Below are 20,584 nucleotides of genomic sequence, written 5' to 3'. Positions count from 1 at the left end.
ATGATGGGCTCGAGTATAGCAGGGATTGTGGGGCTGGCGCAGGATCGGGCAGTGTTTCGTTCTGCTGTGCATGGGGTCGCTATGAGTTGGAAACGACTCGACGGCACTTAACAACAACAACAACAAAGGCACTTGACTACTAACCAGAAGGTTGGCAGTCCAAACCCACAACCTCAGAAGGAAGGTTGGGCAATCTACTTCCTTACTGATACTGCCTTGGAAACCCAAGGAGGGGTAGCTATGAGTTGAAGACGACTTGAGGGCACATAACAATAACAACAACAATACAGGCATAGGGGAGCTCTCGTGGTGTAGTGTCTAAGGCATTTGACTGCTAACCAGAAGGCTGGTGGTTCAAACCCACCAGCTACTCCTTGGAAGGAAGGTTGGGCAATGTAGTTCCATAGTGACACTGCCCTGGAAACCCAAGGAGGGGTCGCTATGAGTCGGGTCCGACTCAACAGCAGTGAGTTTGGGTTTTTACTTTTTACACAGGCATATTCTTCATGACACACACTCACTCATGTCTCATGTGCGCAGGTCAAAGCACTGGCAAAACTGCACCCGGAATTTCAAAACGTTCTATTTATTAACCTGCAAACTATGTGGCTGCTATCGCTTCATAAGTGCAAAAAATTAAAAAGCCTTCTTTTTCAGCAGTTCCAACCTGTATCAACATTATCTAAAAGGCTGCCTAGACTAAGAAAGAGACTTGGGTACATGGACTCCCCCCACCCCCAGAACCTCATCAGCTCCCTTGGTCTCTCTCCTATTAAAAGGCTTGTCAGGCCACAATTCCATATCCAAGGTAAACACAGCTGGATTAACAAGAAGGAAAAGCAGCTCAATGTTCTGTTTTCATCTTTCAAAGCAACTAGACTCCTGGCCTATCAAATATAGCCTCACTCTCTGTTGACAACTGGCTCCTGCAGTCTGTCCTGGCAGTTTCGTTTCAAGAAATAATTCACTGAGTCTCCTGGAGGAAGACGAGAGAGAGGGGAAGGAATCTGTTCCTCTGACATATCCTGTGATTTACAGGCCACTCTGGTGGTACAGTGGTTAAAGCGTTTGGCTGTGAACCAAAAGGTTGGCGGTTTGAACCCACCAGTCGCTCCGCAAGAAAGATGAGGTGGTCTGCTTCTGTAAAGATTTACAGCCTTCGAAACCCTATGGGGCAGTTCTACTCTGTCCCATACACTCATAGCAATGAGATGGAACTGACTCGACGGCAGTGAACTAAACCTGTGGTTGAGACCTAGTCCAGCAGGGTCTAGTCCTCCCATGTTCCTTTATCATTCAGAGCCCTTCAACATGCATGTCACAAGGAGATCAAAACACCAATAGACACAAGATGCAGTGCTCAACCTAAATGCACCCATCAGAATAGCTTCAATGAAAAAGACTGACCATATCAAGGGTTGGTGAGGATGTGGGGCAACTAAAACGCTCACACACACACCAGGCAGGAGTGGTAAACTGGCATCACCATTTCCGAATGTTGCCAGGCCGTATGTATCAGAGCTGAACAGAAGCAAAGAGTAATTCCACTCCTGTTGTTGTTGTTGTTGTTGTTATGTGCCGTCGAGTCGGCCCCGACTCATAGCGACCCCTCCTTGGGTTTCCGAGGCAGTATCACTACGGAAGTAGGAATGCCCAACCTAGACATACAAAAAAACTGCTGCCATCAACTAAATTCCAACTCATGGTGACTGCCCCATTTTTCTCCCAAGGAGCAGCTCGATGGGTTCAAACTGTCAACCTTTCGATTAAAAGCTGAGCACTTATCCACTGCATCACCAGGGATCTCCCCTAGGCATATACTCAAGAGAAGTGTGCACCAGGAAATAAGTACAAGAATGTTCATAGCAGTGCTATTTATAATAAACTCAATCTGCAACTGGAAACATACATAAAAATCCATCTATATGGGAATAGATAAATCATATGGTCATATGATGGACTACTACATAGCAATGAAAAAGGATAGACTATAGATACACATAACATAGATGAATCTCACAGACAGAGTGAAAGAAGCCAAACACCAAAGAATGCTTGCTAAATGATTTCATTCACATAATATTCAAAATCTGGCAAACTTATCCATGATGCTAGAAATCAGAAAGGAGAGTGGTATATCTTTGGGGAATAGAATGATGGTGCTGACCAGAATGGATAAGAGAGGACTTCTGAAGAACTAACAATATTCTTTCTTACTTAAAATTTTAAAATTGAGATATAATTCATATAAAATAAAATTTACCCTTTTAAAGTATACAATTCAGTAATTTTTAGTATATACACAGGGTTATACAACCATCACCACTATCTAATTTCAGAGTGTTCCATCACCCCAAACAGAAACCTCATATTTATTCCAGTCACTCCCCATTTCCCTCTTCTCCAGCCCCCCCGCCCCCAACTGCTAATTTACTTCTTGTCCCTATGGATTTGCCTATTTGGGAGGTTTCTTATGAATGAAATCATACAATATGTGGCCTTTTGTGTCTGGCTTCTATCACTTAGCATGGTTTCAAAGTGCACATGTGTTATACCATGTACCAGTATTTTATTCCTTTTAATGGAATACTTTAGTTCCTGATCTGGGTGGTGGTTACCCGGTAAGTTCACTTTGTGAGACTCCATTAAGCTTTATATTTCATGGTATATACATTATACCTGAATTAAAACATTGATATGGTATAATCAAGGAGGAAGTGTGACGTCCATCACACAGTTCTGGGTTTGAATCTTACCTCCATCACTTTATCCTTCTGGGCTTCCCTTGGCTCATATGTAACATGGGGATACATGTGCTTGCCTTCATAGCAATGACATGAGGATTAAGGAGAAAAAGGCCTGTGGAGCTTAGTGCACTGCCAGGTAGCTATCATTATCAATATTAACCAATCTTCCTAAGTTACATCTTTATCACCAGCACTACTGAAAGTTAGAGAAAGCCTTCACTAACAGAAGGCCATCTGTTAGCACTGCAGACTTACTCACTGACATTTCTAACTGTAGAGACAGTGTTTTAAACCCTGAAGTATACAGTTAACTGACCACTTTTTTTTTTAAATACATTCTACTGAAATATAATTTGTTGTTGTTGTTGTTATGTGCCATCAAGTCAGACCCAACTCATAGCGACCCCTCCTTGGGTTTCCGAGGCAGTATCACTACAGAAGTAGAATGCCCCATCTTCCTTCCGAGGAGTGGCTGGTGGGAAATATAATTTATATACAGTGAAACACAGAAAACTAAAGTGACATGGGTCAATGCAGTTTTTTTTTTAGGCAGTGTTCCCTCCCCTCCCCTCCCAGCCCTGGAAACCAACAAATAAAATTTTTTTCCATTGATAAACCTTTCTTTGACTTTTTACAATCATGAACTATATAGTATTTGTCCTGTGATTGACTTATTTCACTCAGCATAATGTCCTGCAAGTTCATCCATGTCATGCAGTGTTTTGCAGATTCTATACTGTTCTTTAGTGTTGCATAGTATTCCATTGTGTGTATGTACCATAGTTTGGATATCCATTCTTTAGTTGATGGGCACCTAGGGTGTTTCCATCTTTTTGCTATTGTAAACAGTACTGCAATGAACACAGGTGTTCCTGTCCTGGTTCTCACTTCTTTAGGATAATATACTTAGTAATGGGATTGCTGTGTCAAATGGTATTTTTAATTCCAGCTTCTTAAGGAATCACCATATTGTTTCTCACAGTGATTGTATCATTTTACAGTCCCACGAGCAGTGTATGAGAGTCCCAATCTCTCCGCATCCTTGCCAGCATTTGTTATTTTCTGTCCTGTTGATCTTTGCCATTAGCGCTGGGGTGAGATGATATTTCATGGTTGTTTTGTTTTGCATCTCTCTGATGTCTAGTGATCGTGAGCATTTCTTCATGTATTTGCTGCCTGCCTGGATATCCTCTTTGGTGAAATGTCTATTCATGTCACCTGCCTATTTTTTAATTGGATCATTATTTTTGTTGTTGAGGTTTGGAGTTTTCTATAAATTTTAGAGATAAGTCCCTTGCCAGGTATGTCAATGCTTAATATTTTTTCTCAATCTGTAGGTTCTATTTTTACTCTTTTGGAGAAGTCTTTTGAAGCAACATAAAAATTTAATTTTTAGAAGGTCCCATTCATCTTGTTTATCTTCAGCTATCGGTGCATTTTGGTTGACAGTTTGTTTATGCCATAATCAGGGTCTCTAAATTTGCCCCTAGTTTTTCCTTGAGGAACTTTATAATTTTAGGTTTCACATTTAAGGCTTTGATCCTCCTGTAGTTAGTTTTTGTGCATGGTGTGATGTACAGATCTTGTTTCATTTTTCTGCAAATGGATACCCAGTTTCCCAGCACCATTTATTAAACAAATATTCTCTTCCCCATTTAACAGATTTCAGCCCTCTGTCAAAAATCAGCTGATCATAGGTTGATGAATCTATTTCTGGGTTCTCAATTCTGTTCCACTGGTCTATGTGTCTGTCGTTGTACCAGTACCAGGCTGTTTTGCCTACTGTAGCTGTATAGTAGGTTTTGAGATCCAGGAGTGTGAGGCCTCCTACTTTGTTGTTCTTCTTCAGTAGTGCTTTGCTTATTCAAGGTCTCTTTCCTTTGAGAGAAGTAGTTTTAATGATGGAGTCATTTTTTGGAAAAGAAATATTGGAACTAAGGGTCTGACAGGCAGGAGATACTTGGCTCTGTGGGTAGAGCCTGCAATTGGCACTATCCTGTGCTATTCATGTCCTGGACTCATACTAGTAAGTTCAAACTGGCCAATAGCATGAGGCGAACAAGGCCAATGTCCTCTTCCTGGATATCTGAACTCAAGGCTAGCTGCCTTGGCATCACCTAAAGACCTGATTAACAACCCACATGCCAGGGCCCCACATGAGGATGTGGCCTGAGAAGAAGCTCAAGAACGCATATATTTAACCATCTTTCTGGGTTATTCTGTAGCCAAGAGACCTCTGATCCAAAAGACACTTCTCTAAATTTGAATATAAAAATGATCTGGGAGGGTTATTAAACATACAAATCCTCAGACCTCTTCCTCTGATGCTCATTTAGGAGGTACCGGACGGGACTCAGGAATATGTAGTTTTAAAATCTGCCCAGATGGTTCTGATAACCAGGCAGATTAGAGAGTCTCTGAAATAGAAGCCCATAATTAACCCACCACTACCAGCTGCTGGGGAGTAGATTACGACCCCAGGTGGATCAGAGTACTGCGCTCCACAGGGTTTTCTGTGGCTGATTTTTTGGAAGTAGACTGCCAGGTTTTTCTTCCAATGTGCCTCTGGGTGGACTTGAACTGTCAACCTTTCAGTTAGCAGACAAATATGTAACCCCCAGGTTGTCAGCAACACACAGAGGCAATTAAATAAATAACAGAAGCTGCAAACATTCCCTTAGATTTTCATGAAATTCAAGCACACAGTATGGAAGGGGAAATGTGGATACCTTTGTCTATGTGGTAGAGATAGGTCTCCTGGCTCATGGCAGAGAGGAGATGCAAGACGCAGGTGTAGATGCGGATTTTATCATCACTACTATCTTCCCAGGTATAGTCCTGGATCACGTTGAGAAGCTCTCGAACAAGAAACAGGACCCCGTGTTCAGGATGGTCCTAATGGGGAAGCAAACAAGGATACAGAATCCTAAATGTGCAGCAAGAAAGAAAACAACCCAGAAACCCAGGCCCCTCCCTTTAGCAGCTGTAAAGAAATTAGAGTGCCAGTGACTTTACCAAGGAAAGGCCCACTCATGAGCCTGGTTAAACAACAGAGAGAAGAAAGTCAAAACATGCTCCAGCCCATCAGGGCAGAGAGTTTGGGAGCCTTCCTTGTGGAGTTTAAAGGACGGGAAAGCAGAGCTACCTGCCAACTTAATGGCCTGTTTCTAAAAATTACAATATTTTTTTTATACCACATAGTGGTAAAATAAAAGTAAGTTCTATTCCTCCAACTGTAAAAGCAAAATTGTGGGTCTCACAGCAGATGGGATGGCAGAAGCCACCTACACTGGGTAAGCCTCCAAATTACCACTGTCATCACTGAAGGCAGTGATTTTAAATAGAGCCTTGCTCTTCAGTCAAGAGAACGTTCAACAACATTCACAGTCAAACTGAGGACTCTATTGAGAGAGGAAAATCCGAGACATTAACACTGTTCATAGCAGTGTTTCTTAGACACTACACTGAATCTTCAGACAAAAAAACAACAACAAAAAACAGTGTTAGAATGCAAAAAAGGTGAGCAGTCCCTGATCAGTTCCATAAAGGTACACACAATGATGTGACTCCCCTGCTTAAAACTCTCTAGACTTCTCTTCCCACTTGGAAGAAATGTCCCACTCCTTATCCTGACCCACAGGGCTCCGTGGGATCTGCCTGCCCCCACCAATTTTAGACCCCATCTCATGTCATTCCCCACACCTCTTACTCTAGTTACCTCTTTGTTGTTCCTGGGACCTGCAGCATGGTAGGGCCCTGGCAGGATGTAGGTGATGTACTCAAAAACTAAGGGACATGTGATGAAGGATATTTATAAAGACATGGGCACAGGGAAGGGAACTAACAAAGAACGGCGAGGCAGACAAGGTGTAGGGAGCAGTGTTACGGGAATCTGGCAAGACTTGCAGTGCAGGAGGCCACCTGGCCTGAGCTGTGGCCTTGGGTAGAGGAACAAAGCTATTGCCAAACCAGTGCCAGTAGGAGTGGGAGTAAAGAATACCCCAGCCTCTCTCTCCTCCTGCCCTCTAATCTGCCATCAGCACCTCTCCTCAGCTGAGCTAAGTAACAGCCAGAAGGAAGGATACCCAGGTGATGCCATCCAGAGGTGGAAGGACAGGAGACATAACCAGTGGGGCCCGAGGAAACTCAGCACACGAGCTGAAGATGGCTGGCCTCAGAGCCTTACTGTTGCCTCTGCCTGGCTTCTTTGTCCTTGGGCTTGCCCAGGCAGGGCCCTGGAGAGCCGCCTCCAGATGTCAACGGAAATGCTGCCCCCTCAGTCAGGCCCTCCTGACAGCATGATCCAGAGCACTGCCTCCCTCCTCGTTTCTCTTTGTCACAAAGCATCACCTTATTCTCTTCAGAGTACTTCTCACCGTCAGAAATTATCTTATTCACTATAATACCCAACAGATTTATCTGCTTCCCTCCCGTCAGACTAGCCTATGACCTCCAGAGGACCTCATTGATCACGTCACCAACGTAGCTCTGGCCAGGCTGGCCCAGCCCGTGCCACATGTTTTCCCTGCTATCTGAAAGTAATCACTGCTGTGAAATCTTTCGTAAGCCAAAATAGCACAATGCGAAGAAATAATTACCATTGATTCATATGGGAAAATTTTTTAATCTTTCTAGAACCCAAAAAATAACCTACCAAACCACACAAGATAACAAATAAAAGCTAAAATAACACTAACATATAGTGTTCACAGACACAGTTCATTCCAAGCCTGGTGGCTTGATGCTGAGATGCTGAGTGTACTTCCCAGGGAAGGAGCTTGGCACCGCCAACCCTTGCCGCTTTGGATACGCACTGTCTCTGTACACTTGCTGCAAAACAAATACGCAACGCTAGTTTTGCTTTACACCTGTTTCATAAAAGTGGAAATCCTCTTTGGATTTCTTTCGGTTAGGGAAAACAGGTAGTAACATAAGTATTTCATAAAAACCTAAGTGACATAAAGTGAACTTTGGAAAAGTGGGAGATATCTGTATTCTGTTCATGGTGCCCTCCAATGAGGTACTAGCCAGCCTTGTCCCCAGCTCCAAAGACAGTGCTGGACACAAGGCAGGCATTCGGTAAATACTGTTGAATGGACTACATTTTTTTTCCAGTACTTTCTATGGGCCAGACACTGAGGCAGGTCAAAAACAAACAGCAATAGCTAACATTTATGTAGCTAACTAGCCATCACAGATCTACTGTGTTCCAGGAAGGTAACAATTATGATCTCCATTTCAGAGGTGTGGGAAATGAGCCACAGGGAAGTGAAGTGGCTCAAAATCACACCACTGTACATGAGAGACCCAGGATTCAAACCCGGGCAGTCTGGCTCCAGAATGTAGATTCCTAAGTACGAAGGCCACATTTATACTGCCTCTGTAGGCTCGTCTTTGACATTATGGGCTTGCTGATGGGGGAAAGGTGTTCATACATTCAACTCTCAAAATGGAGAAACAAAGTGCTACGGAGTATGAGAAATGCTCTAACCGAGATGGTGGGAATCAGTGGCAACCGAATCCCACACAGGAGTCCCTGGTGGGGTGAACAGTTAAGCACACAGCAGCTACTACCCGAAAGGCTGGTGGTCCAGTCAGAGGCACCTTGAAAGAAAGGCTTGATGATCCACTTCCCAAAGTTCACAGCCACTGAAAACCCTGTGCAGTATAGTTCTACTCTAACACACACAAGGTCGCCATGCGTTCAAAATGACTTTACAGCAAAGCATTTTGGTTTTCAATTCAATGTGAACGTGTGTATCTATAGCAGTGATAGTTTCAATGGAGGTGGATGATGGTGGAGTGGTGTGAGACATTTTGTATAAGCCATTAACACTGACAAAAGCTGCTATTACGGTATCAGGGCAAGAGAGAAGAAATGTGATGCTCAAAGTTGGAATGTCTCAAACAAAATGCATCAAAATTGCCCAGCATGATCTGCCTTCCATCTAGAGGCAGTCTTAGCTGGTAACACACTACTGCCTTTCTTTGCTAACATCTATTTCTAACCAGGTTATTTCATTCTGCCATGTGGATATTCAAAAATATAATTTATTTAAGGATCTGCCTTGAAAATAGATAATAAACAGAATGTTCCAGTAACTTAATTTCAACATACATGAGAATCTATTCAACACACCTTCACACAAAGTTGAAAAGGGCAACAGAGAAGATGTAAAGGTTGACAGTGAGCCATTGCCAGGAACTTTTGGTCACAACAAAAGAGGTGAGAGATTATTTCCAAACTTGCATACAGGAAAAAAATTTCTACATGGTATCCATGCTTCAGTAGTTGTAAAATTGGAAAGCAAAATTGCACTTTGATGACTCAATACTTACAATTGAAGCAGGAGAGGCACCGAATTTTTAAAAAGAAGGAAAAAAATGGTCCTGGATTCCGGCATTCTAAGAGGAAATGGTTCTCCCCAGTGCCCCGGCCAGGCTGCCTTCCAGAGGGCAGAGCAAAACCACTTCTCCGGTTCTCCCAAGGGGACCTATAGGGGACTCAAACCTCTCCCCCACTGCCTAAAGAGGACTTGGCGTCCATCATTAGCAACATTTCTTTGCATCTCTTGCCTTCAGGAAGTCACCAATGAAACAGCAGTTAGTAGCAACTAACTTCCCAGAGAGATGATAAGAGAAGCAGTGAACACAGCAGCTGAGCAGACAGACATCCTGGCTCTTGATCCTGGCCTGGCCACTTACTAGCTGGTGACCCTAGGCAAGTTACTCCCCTTTCTGTATCTCAGTTTCCACATCTGTGAAATGCAGGTAATAACAGGCTTCTTTTGAGTGAGTATATGCAAACTGCTTGGCACAGATATTAAGTGCTCAGCTGCTAACTGAAAGGATGGTAGTTTGTATACATCAGCTCCTCCATGGGACAAAGATGAAGCAGTCTGCTTCTGTAAAGATTACAGCTTTGGAAACTATGGGGGCAGTTCTACTCTATTCTATAGGGCCACTAAGAGTTGGAATGGACTCAATGGCATTTGGTTTCATTTTTTTTTTTTTTTTTTTTAAGCAGAGTGGCTGGCTCATTGTGAAGGTATCTAAGCACTGTTTAAGTAAATCATAAAGCCCTTTAGGACAGGAGCAGAAACACAGGTGGGATGGCAGGGAGGAAGAAGGGGCCTGAAGGAGTGGTGGGAGAGCAGGGTGGACAAGGGGACTCAAAGCTCAGCGGGGAAGGAAGGCTTTTGCTGCCGATCACCACTGCTCCCCTCTGCAGGAACCACTCCTCACTGTCTGTGTCCTTCCTCTCACCTTCCCCATGCTGTAGTCATAGCTGCTCTCTTCCAGTCCTTCAAGTGTTCCTTCCTACCTTGAGGCTTTCACCCATGTTGTTCCCTCTGACCAGATACTCCCTGTCCTTCCCTCCTCTGCCCTGAGGTAACCACTATTCCTCCTTTGCACCTCAGTTCCTTTCTTGGGGAATGAGCCCTCCCTCAGTTCGAATCCTCTCAGACTTCCCTGTAATTCAATTACATGTTTATTTATTTGCTTAATCTGTCTCCCTCCAGCCAGAAAATGAGTTGGGAAGTGGGAAGACATGTCTCTCTTGAATTCCCAGATCAACACAAACCTGTGGAATAACTGAATGAGTGAAGCTTAGCACCTGATGTCTTGCCTGGGGCTGGCCCTTGCCACAAGGGAAGACGTGGGAACTAGCGAGTGCACAAGCCCATCCATAGGAAGTAGCTCAAGAAGCAGCTGTGGCCAAGTGGCCCCAGGTGCCAGACCTGATTTTTCAAGAAAAGCTAGAAATTTTGTTTTCTGTTGCTAATTGAAAGGCTGAAGATTCTAGTCTACCCTGAGGCACCTAGGAAGAACACCTGGTGATCTACTTCAGAAAACTTAGCTACTGAAAACCCTACGGAGCATAGTTCTACTCTGACACACATGGGGTTACCAAGAGTAGGAACTGACTCCACAACAACTGGCTACCAATTTTTAAATGCAGGCACCTAATTCCAAATGTTTTTCATCGTCATGTGGTCACACAGTCTTATCGACTATCCATAATGAACTGACGAAAAACAGGGTTCCAGGAATTGACAGAATATCCATTGATATGTTTCAACAAATAGATGCCACCCTGGAGGTACTTACTCATCTATGCCAGGAATCTGAAAGACAGCCATCTGGCCAACTGACTGGAAGAGATCCCTATTTGTACCCGTTCCAAAGAAAGGTGATCAAATAGAATGTGAAAATTATTGAACAATCAATCACACACAAGTAAAATCCTGCTGAAGATAATTCAAAAATGGGTACAGCAGTATATTGACATGGAACTTCCAGAAATGCAAGCTGGATTCAGAAAAGGATGTGGAACAAGGAATATCACTGCTGATGTCAGATGGATCTTGGCTGAAAGCAAAGAATATCAGAACGATATTTACTTGTGTTTTATTGACTATGCAAAAACATTTGACTGTGTGGATCATAATAAATTAAGGATAACATCAAAAAGAATGGGAATTCCAGAGTACTTAATTGTGCTCATGAGGAACCCGTACATGGACCAGGAAGCTATTGTTCAAAAAGAACAAGGTGATACTGCATGGTTTAAAATCAGGAAGAGAGTGTGTCAGGGTTGTATTCTTTCACCACATTTATTCAATCTGTACACTGAGTAAATAATCTGAGAGGCTGGACAATATGAAGAAAAATGCAGCATCAGGATTAGATGAAGATTCATTAACAACCTGCAGTATGTAGATGACACAACTTTACTTACTGAAAGTGAGGATGACTTGAAGCACCTACTGATGAAGATTAAAGACTACAGTCTGCAGTATGGATTATACCTCAACATAAAGAAAACAAAAATCCTCACAACTGGACCAATAAGCAGCATCATGATAAATGGAGAAAAGACTAAAGTTGTTAAAGGTGTCATATTACTTGGTTCCACAATCAACACCAATGGAAGCAGCAGTCAAGAAATCAGACGACATATTGCACTGGGCAAATCTGCTGCAAAATATCTATTTAAAGTGCTGAAGAGCAAAGACATCACTTTGCAGGCAAAGGTGCGCTTGACCCATGGCATGGTATTTTCAGTTGCTTCATATGCATGTGAAAGCTTGAGAATGAGTAAGGAAGACCTAAGAAGAACTGATGCTTTTGAGTTGTGGTGTTGGTGAAGAGTACCGAAAGTATCATGGACTGCCAGAAGAACTAACAGATCTGTCCTGGAAGAAGTGTAGCCAGAATGATCCTTGGAAGCAGGAACAGCCAGGCTTCATCTCACCTACTTTGGTCATGTAGTCAGAAGGGACCATTCCCTGGAGAAGGATATCATGCTTGGTAAAGTGGGAGGTCAGTGAAAAAGGGGAAGTCGCTCAATGAGATGGAATGACATAGTGGCTGCAACTACGGGCTCGGGTATACCAAGGACTGTGGGGATGGTGCAGGACTGGGCAGTGTTTCATTCCGTCGTACACAGGGTCATTATGAGTTGAAGCCAACATGATGGCACCTAACAATAACAACAACAACAACAGTGCTGCAGGTGGCCAAGCTGGGATTCTCCCTCAGTGGCACCTGACCCCAAGGTCTATGCTCTTAACTTCTAAGCTACGCTCCCTCTGCAGAATACAGCATCAGAAGTAGTACATTCAGGCACAATATGAACAGAAAATACACAAAGCCATTCAAATATCTGACCAGAAAACCAACACACATATATTAGGCAGCTTAGAATACATATGGCAGATCAATGAAAGGCATCATCTATGGGCTCTTCTAGGGTAACATACCGGAACTATTAATAGAGTAGAAAAGAAATTGCAGAGGAATTCCAGAAGAAATGACTCTGATGGGCGCATCTTTCCGTCGACATTAATCATCTTTGGAACTTCAGGAATGAGGCTTATAGCGGCTTTGAAGAAAGCATCAGCTGCAAAGCAAAAGAAAAGTCCACGGATGAGATCTGGAAAACCCAAGGTCTGCTTTCCTTTTCATACAGCCTAGAGGCCAGTCCTAAGAATTACATGGAAGTCAGGCCAAGGTGAGGGCCTGAAACATCCGGCAGGTCCTACAATGGGGTTTCTGCAAACCATAACTGACTTGACAGAACATCTAGTTGAGAGGACACTGCTGCTGTGAACAACTACAGCTCAAAGAACCTCGGCCAAACTGGCTTTAGATTATTAAGTAATGGAACTCAGTGGCAACTTTTTACAGAAAGCCTACAAATCACTGAGTTGCTGGGGCTGAGGGCTCAACATCGTCTGGTTGACTGAGTCCTGACCACCACCATGGGAGGAAGGTGCTGTCATTCTGCCCACTTCACAGATGGAGAAATGAAGCACTAAGGGAGAAATGATTTGTCATACAACAGTGCTGGTGCTGCAGGAGGTCCCAGAGTCGGTGACGCAGCCAGGCTCAGGCTCTGGTCTGTCTGAATCTACTCTAGAGAGCTCTGTTTTTGTCAAAGAAAAAAATGCAGTCAAAACTGTCTGAAGTATGAATGCACATGTTCATACACACCACACACTCACAGTACATGTGGTATGCAAGCCGCATACAGCACACACACGGCATATCCATAGCACATGTTGTACCCAAGCCATACACATGCTACACACACAGTACCTTTAGCACGTGGTACCCAAGCCACACACACCACACACGACAGGCACATAGTACATGTGGCACACAAGCCACACACACAGCACATGGTACATAAGCCACACATGCGACACACACGGCACACCCACAGCAATGTGGTAAATAAGCCGCACACATGGCACCCGTACAGCACATGTGGTACACAAGCCGCACACATGACTCACACACAGCACATGTGGTACACAAGCCACATATGCCACATACACAGCACATGTGGTACACCAGCCACATATGACACACCCACGGCACACCCACAGCAATGTGGTATATAAGCTGCACACATGGCACACACATAGCACATGTGGTACACAAGCCACACATATGACTCATACATACCACACGTGGTACACAAGCCACATATGTCACACACACAGCACATGTGGTACACAAGCCACACACAGCACACACATGGTACACACATAGTACTTATGGTACACATCTACACACACATAGCACATGTGATACAGAAGTCACACATGCCACACACAGCACACATATTACACATGTGGCACACAAGCCACACACACCATACACACAGCACATGTGGCAAACAAGCCACACACACTACACACATGGTACACACACCCCACACAATGCCACACACAACACACACAGGTTTAGAGATTCTGAGTCACAGTTCTAAAGAATAATTTAGGAAATGAATTTTTTTAAGTTATATGAAATAATCAATAAAACTGTAAGACTCCAAAGGGCAGGAAAAAGGAAGGAAAAGGATGGGAGAGAAAAAGGGGAAAGGGAGAGAAGGAGAGACAGAAAGATGGGAGCAACAGCGAGGGAATATAGGGTGATGGAGGTGGGGAGATGGAGAGGGAGAGAGAGTTCTTTCTAGAATTGCCAAACTATTAACCTTGAAAAGAACCCTCAAAGTCAAAACATGGGCCTCACAAATGAAAATTTAAACTCAAGATCAAACATCTTCATGGTCCAAATGCAGCTCAACTCTGAAACGACTTTCAGTGATGCAAAGAGAACACTGGACCAGTTTGCAGTATCTTGAATGAAAACAGGAACCCCAGCCAGTACCCCAGAGGGGCAAATGCTAAATTGCTGAGAACAAAGCCTGCGTTTAATAAGAGCATGTGTCTGAGGCTGGAGAGTGGTCTTCATGTTCTTCTCCTTCCTCAAAGGGAAAAAACCACATTATGGAAAGTTACTTCTCTCAGAACTGTCTTAATCAAGTTAGCTCTGCTCTGGAAGCTTCTTTCCCAGGCTTCCTCTGAAATCCCACACTCAAACCCTTCCCACACTCCCCTTAGTGCATTTATTAAGCACCAGTGTGAATAGTGCACTCTCCAGGGTCAGAAAGTGGGGGAAAGACTTGACAACATGACTGTGGTGGTGTGACCAATGTAATCACGTTAATTAACACATATTTACTGAGTGCCTGTTATACACTCTGGTCTCAGGAAGACTGAAGCAGCTAATCTTGTTCTTGTTGGGAGACAGATGAAATAAAGAAAAAAGCATTTGATACTGGTTCTGGTAGATAAATCTCCAGCAAGAGTCAGAGGCTATATCTTTGCCTACAAATAGGAATAAATTGGAGTCCCTAGATGGCACAAACAATAAATATGCTCAGAGGCTAACCAAAAGGTTGGAAGGTCAAGTCTACCCAGAACTACCTTGGAAGAAAGGCTTGGCAATCTACGTCCAAAAAAAAAAAAAAAAAAAAAAAAAAAAGCCCCTGACAACCCTATGGAGCACAGTTATACTCTGACACACATGGTCATCATGAGTTGGAGGTGACTTGATAGCAATTGTTTTTTGGTTTATTTATGGAACCTGAAGGTGCTTCTGGGCCTTGACCTTAAGTAGTTTATCTTAATCTTCAAGCAGTCCTATGTAAAAGGTACAGGCATTTTCCAGCCCCAGATGTGGAAACTAGAGCTCTAAAGGGGAGTAACCAGGTAAAATTTGCCCAGGGATGCAGATGACAGAGTTGTGCTAATTCCGAGCCTACCACCCTCAATGTCTTTTGTATTTTTTAAGAAGTAATGCAAAAAGAGAAGGGGAGGGAAATTATGTCAGGACTCCTAGGCTGAGGGAACATTTTGCAACCAAATGGAAACAACCCAGAACTTCTTAGCAGGCAGAACATGGAGGAAAAATTGGAGAAGGCAGAAGTAAGGCAGGAAGAACAGTGAGGCAGCAGTGGTAACACTCAGGAGAGAGAGTGGGGAAAACATAACAGCAGCAGCAGCAGCAGAACCTAGTATTTGAGAGCTGACTAGGTGCCAGGCATTGAACCAAGATCCTGATCAGAGCTCATACTGGATACTGGTAGTTAAGGTTGTGTGTCAACTTGGCTGGACCTGGTTGAGTGGCTGGGCAGCTGGTGGTAGTTATTACCCATGATGAGACTGGTAATCAGCTCCATGGTGGGATCTACCATAAGCAGCCGAGTAGCTGCTTTAGGGATGTGGTCTGCAGCAGCTTTGGGAATGGTCTCCAGCTCATGGCACACCTGAACCCTGCACGTAGCCAAGTTGTTGTTCAGCAGCCTGCCATGCTCTGCCGACCTTGGGACTTTCAGTGGCCTTAAATTAATGGCCTGTCGTGTGATTTGGTAATATCGGGACTGTGCCTTTTTGTCAACCTTGGGCTTGTCAGTCTCAGCAGCCAGCAGCTGTCTGAGTGAAGAAAAGCCTCTAGCTTCAGTGGGCCAGGAGCAGGAGGCAGAGCTAAAGCCCAAGGTTGAGGGGCTTTCGGCCAGCCTCTAGAACCTGGCACTTGGAACTTGGACTTCTAGCCTCCCAAAAGTGTAAGAATAAACTTGTTTGTTAAAGCCATCCCATTGCGGTATAGTCCTGTCAGAGTGGCACTAGGTACCCAGAACATATACATAGTCATGACAACCCTCCAAGGTCCTGTTTTTCCCATTTTATATCTAAAATCTGAATAGAGAGAAGTAGGACTGAGACCAAATCAGACTCCAAAGCTCAAACCCTCGACTGCTCTCAATGGTGTCCCTTTGAGCAACCAGTCCCTGCAAAGCCAAGAGAAAAAGTAAGCCATCCTTCCTGATGAATTTGTGTTCTTACTAACGTTCCATTTCCCTCTTTGCTTAAACTGCTGGGAAGCTCAGACCTAGTTTTCCTCTCAGGCTGAAAAAGCTTACCTCGACCTACATTTCCAACCCAACTCTCCTCTACCACTGTGCTTTACCACTTAATCTCGAGTTTATGAGTTTGGTTTCAATATGTGTATTAAAAAAAAAAAATTCTAGTAAAGATACAGGTAATAAAACATTTACTGTTTCTATACTCATGTCAAGAGCTTTTCCATGTAAACATCTTAGTTTGGGAAGTAGACTGGATAGAAATACTTTGATACACACAATATGAGTCATAGAGACCCTAGTGGGTTGCATTGACCTCCACCCCCACAGACCCCGAAAGTGGATCTCTCTACCCTCCTCCCTCCATGCACCCACTTTAAAGAAAGGCACAGCCTCAGCTGAGCTTTAAGGTAGAGACACCAGTGAGCGCTGGAGCATAGCAGTCCCTCCTCCAGCACCTCCCATATTTCAACTGATGCAAATGGCATCAATTCTGCTTTGTGCAGCTGGCCACCCTCTTCAGAACCAGATGGAAGGAAAGCTCAAAAGGTGAACTGAACCTACCTCTGATATTGCCCTTAGAGCATGGGCAGGAGCTGTCCCCATGACTCTGGCAATGGTGCTTTTCAGAGATAACATTAAGTACGTGAAAAATGTGTGAAGTGATTTTCTCAGCTGGAACTAATATTCTGCTCAGCACAACCTGAAAGCCCTTTTATTTATTCTATTTCTGTGTGCGATCAAGTGGCCTGGAGAATGTACCTATTATTACGCCTCATTAAGAAGGAGTAGCTTTGTCCCAGGCACTCTGCTCCTCACAACCCCTTGCCCAGGTCTCATTCTGTAGGACGGAGCAAAAATAAGCAGTTATTTAAGGGTGGCAGCATGGAGCGAGCACCCCAAAGCAAATTTCTCATTTCTATCCTCAGAAGACTTGACACAGATAAAAAAATACTGTCAGGGAGACTGCTCAATTTTATCTTAATAATTAGACCTCAAATCCTACTATGCATGAAAACATTTTTTCCTCACAGTTTTAGAGATCAAAACAATCATGTCAACATCATATAACACTTCCTTTTGCAGCTGTTCATAGCCAGGGAAGATAATTCAAGGTAATATGGATTACATATGATTTAAAAAAAAAATTCTCCTGGAATTCAGACATTGTGGAGTCACACAGGCTAGATGAACCACTGAGACTACTACCCTGAGATAATCTTTAAACCTTAAATAAAAAACATCCCTTGAAGTCCTCTTATAACCAAACAATTGTTTACTTTAAATAATAAAGAATGCCTTGAGCATTGTGCTCTTTTAAGAACTGTCTGTATGGGATCAAATTGGCAACAGCAACTCAAAAGATTAGACAGGAAAGTTAGGGGGCAATGAGTTTATGTTAAGTGTGTGGCAGGGGACAACTTGGAAAAGGAGGGTGAGAAGGACTGCACAAGTTGAAGAACATAATCATATCTCTAAATTGTACAGGTAGATACAGCTGAATTGGTGAATGTTTTGCTGTGTGTATTCTCAACAAGAACAATAACAAATAAAATTAAAACATAAAAAGACTCCGGCTTGGCTGACCCAAACCTAGAGTGCATTTTCAATCCTTTATTCTTGTGGCAAGGATTTCTGTTCAGGGCAAACATAGTCACCATCCTTGTATTCACAGTAACAGAGACTGCACTACCATCTGAGTTCATTTTCCAAAACTGTTTCATCTCAAGAATCACTAGGGTCCTTGTTAAAAATGCAAGTTCCCAGACTCTTTATCCATTGCTGATGAGAATGTAAAATGGTGCACCCCCTATGAAAAGCAGCCTGGCAGTTCCTCAAAATGCTAAATATTGGATCATCATTAAACAACAACAAAAAAAAACCCATTGCCATTGTGTCGATTTCAATTTCTAGTGACCTGACAGGACAGAGGAGAATTGTCCCATAAGGTTTCCAATGATATAATCTTTATGGAAGCATGCTGTCACATCTTTCTCCTGTGGATCTCCCAATGGTTTCAAAATGGCTACCTTCTGGTTAGCAGCTGAGTGCTTAACCACCATGCCACTAGGGCTCCATTTGTTGTTGTTGCTATGTGTCCTCGAGTCGGACCCGACTCATAACGACCCTTCCTTGGGTTTCTGAGGCAGTATCACTACGGAAGTAGATTGCCCCATCTTCTTTCTGAGAAGTGGTTGGTGAGTTTTAATAGACATATTATAACCCAAAAAACCCACACCTACTGTCATCAAGTTGATTCTAACTCACAGCAACCCCCAGAGGGTTTCCAAGGCTCTAAATCTTTACAGAAACAGACTGCCTTGTCTTTCTTCTGTAGAGCAGCTGGTGGGTTTGGACCACTGACATTTTGGATAGCAGCCCAATGCCTTAATCACAGCACCACCAGAACTCCTTATAGGTATATCCTCCCTAGGTATATACCACTATAAATGAAAATGTGGCCACACAAAAAATATTTGTACCCAAATATTCATAGCTGCATTGTTCATAATAGCCCCCAAATGAAAATAACCCAAATGCCTATCAACAGATAAATGGATAAACAAAATGTGATATATCCATACAATGTGTTATTTTTTAGCTATAAAGAGAAATGAATTTTCTGATACATGTCATAGTACAGATAAACCTTGACACATTTTGCTAAGTGAAAAAAGTCAGTCACAAAATATTGTATCATACTATTTAGATGAAATATCTAGAAGAGAAAAATGAGCAGACATCACCACTTGTCCGTCAGTCTGTTGGACTGTGGTGGCTTGTGTGCTGATGTGAGGCTGAAGGCTGTGCCACTGGTGTTTCCAATACCAGCAGGGTAACCCATGGGGACAGACCTTATGAATAGCAGGCAATGATACGATCTATTATGCCAGAATGACAAATTGAAGAGGAATGGCATGGCATTCATAGTCACAAAGAATGTTTCAAGATCTATCCTGAAATACGGAAAAACCACTCACTAACTTTATGTGGAAAGGAAAGAGACCAGGATAAGCAAAGCACTATTTAAGAAGAAGAGCAAGGGAGGGGGTCTCACACTCCCAGATCTCAAAACTCACTATATAGCCACAGTAGTCAAAATTGCCTCATACTGGTACAATGGCAGACACATAGACCATTGGAATAGAATTGAGGACCCAGAAATAGATCCAGTGACCTATGGTCAGCTCATTTTTTACAAAAGGCTGAAATCCATTAAATGGGGAAGAGATTGACTGTTTTTGACAAATGGTGCTGGCAAAACTTGATGTCAATTTGGAGAAAAATGAAATAAGATCTGTACCACACACCATACACAAAAACTAACTTCAGATGGATCAAAGATTTAAATGGGAAACCTAAAACTATATAGCAACTCAAGGAAAAAATAGGGGCAAATTTAGAGGACCTAAGAGAAGCTCTGGTGGCGTAGTGCCTAAGGCATTTACACCAAAGTTTGATGGTTCAAACCCCTCAGCCACTCCTCAAAAGGAAGACTGGGCAATGACTTCTGTAGTGGTACCGCCTCAGAAATCCAAGGAGGGGTTGCTAGGAGTCAAATCCAACTCGACAGCAGTTTTTTTTTTTTTTTTTTAATATATGGCATAAATAGACTAATAAGCATAAACCAAAATGCACAAACAGCAGAAGAGAAACTAGATGAATGGGACCTTCTAAAACTTTAATTTTTATGTGCTTCCAAATACTTCTCCAAAAGAGTAAAAAGAGAATGTACAGATTGGGAAATGTTATTTGGCAATGACATATCTGACAAGGGACTTATCTCTAAAATTTACGGAAAACTCCAACACATCAACAACAAAAGGACAAGTAAATAATTCAATTAAAAAATGGGCAGAAGTTTTGAATAGACACTTCACAAGGAGAATATTCAGGCAGCCAATAAACACATGAAGAAATGTTCATGATCATTAGCCATTGTTGTGTTGTTATTGTCATGTGCCATCAAGTTGGGCCCGACTCAAAGCGACCCCTCCTTGGGTTTCTGAGGCAGTATCACTACGGAGGGAGCTCTGGTAGCATAGTGGCTAAGACACTTGCCTGCTAACCAGACGGCTGGCGGTTCAAACCCATCAGCCACTCCTCGGAAGGAAGG

At 43.1% G+C, this 20,584-nt stretch overlaps 1 protein-coding gene across 1 annotated transcript in view; it reads right to left on the bottom strand.

The window, feature by feature from the left end:
- The window catches only part of VPS35L (VPS35 endosomal protein sorting factor like), a 221,075-nt gene that overhangs the window by 17,300 nt on the left and 183,191 nt on the right, over positions 1 to 20,584 (bottom strand). The window contains exons 26-27 of the mRNA XM_007954736.2: positions 12,515 to 12,654; positions 5,477 to 5,642 (exon numbers count right to left, since the gene is read on the bottom strand). Of these exons, the coding sequence (XP_007952927.2) occupies positions 5,477 to 5,642; positions 12,515 to 12,654 (306 nt within the window). The remainder of the gene's footprint in view (positions 1 to 5,476; positions 5,643 to 12,514; positions 12,655 to 20,584) is intronic.

The sequence above is a fragment of the Orycteropus afer genome, unplaced genomic scaffold (genome assembly GCF_000298275.1).
Source record: "Orycteropus afer afer isolate SDZICR_OR568_19922 unplaced genomic scaffold, OryAfe1.0 scaffold00470, whole genome shotgun sequence".
NCBI lineage: Eukaryota > Metazoa > Chordata > Mammalia > Tubulidentata > Orycteropodidae > Orycteropus > Orycteropus afer.
Note: the sequence above shows the minus strand (reverse complement) of the source record. Positions and strands in the feature narration are given on the sequence as shown.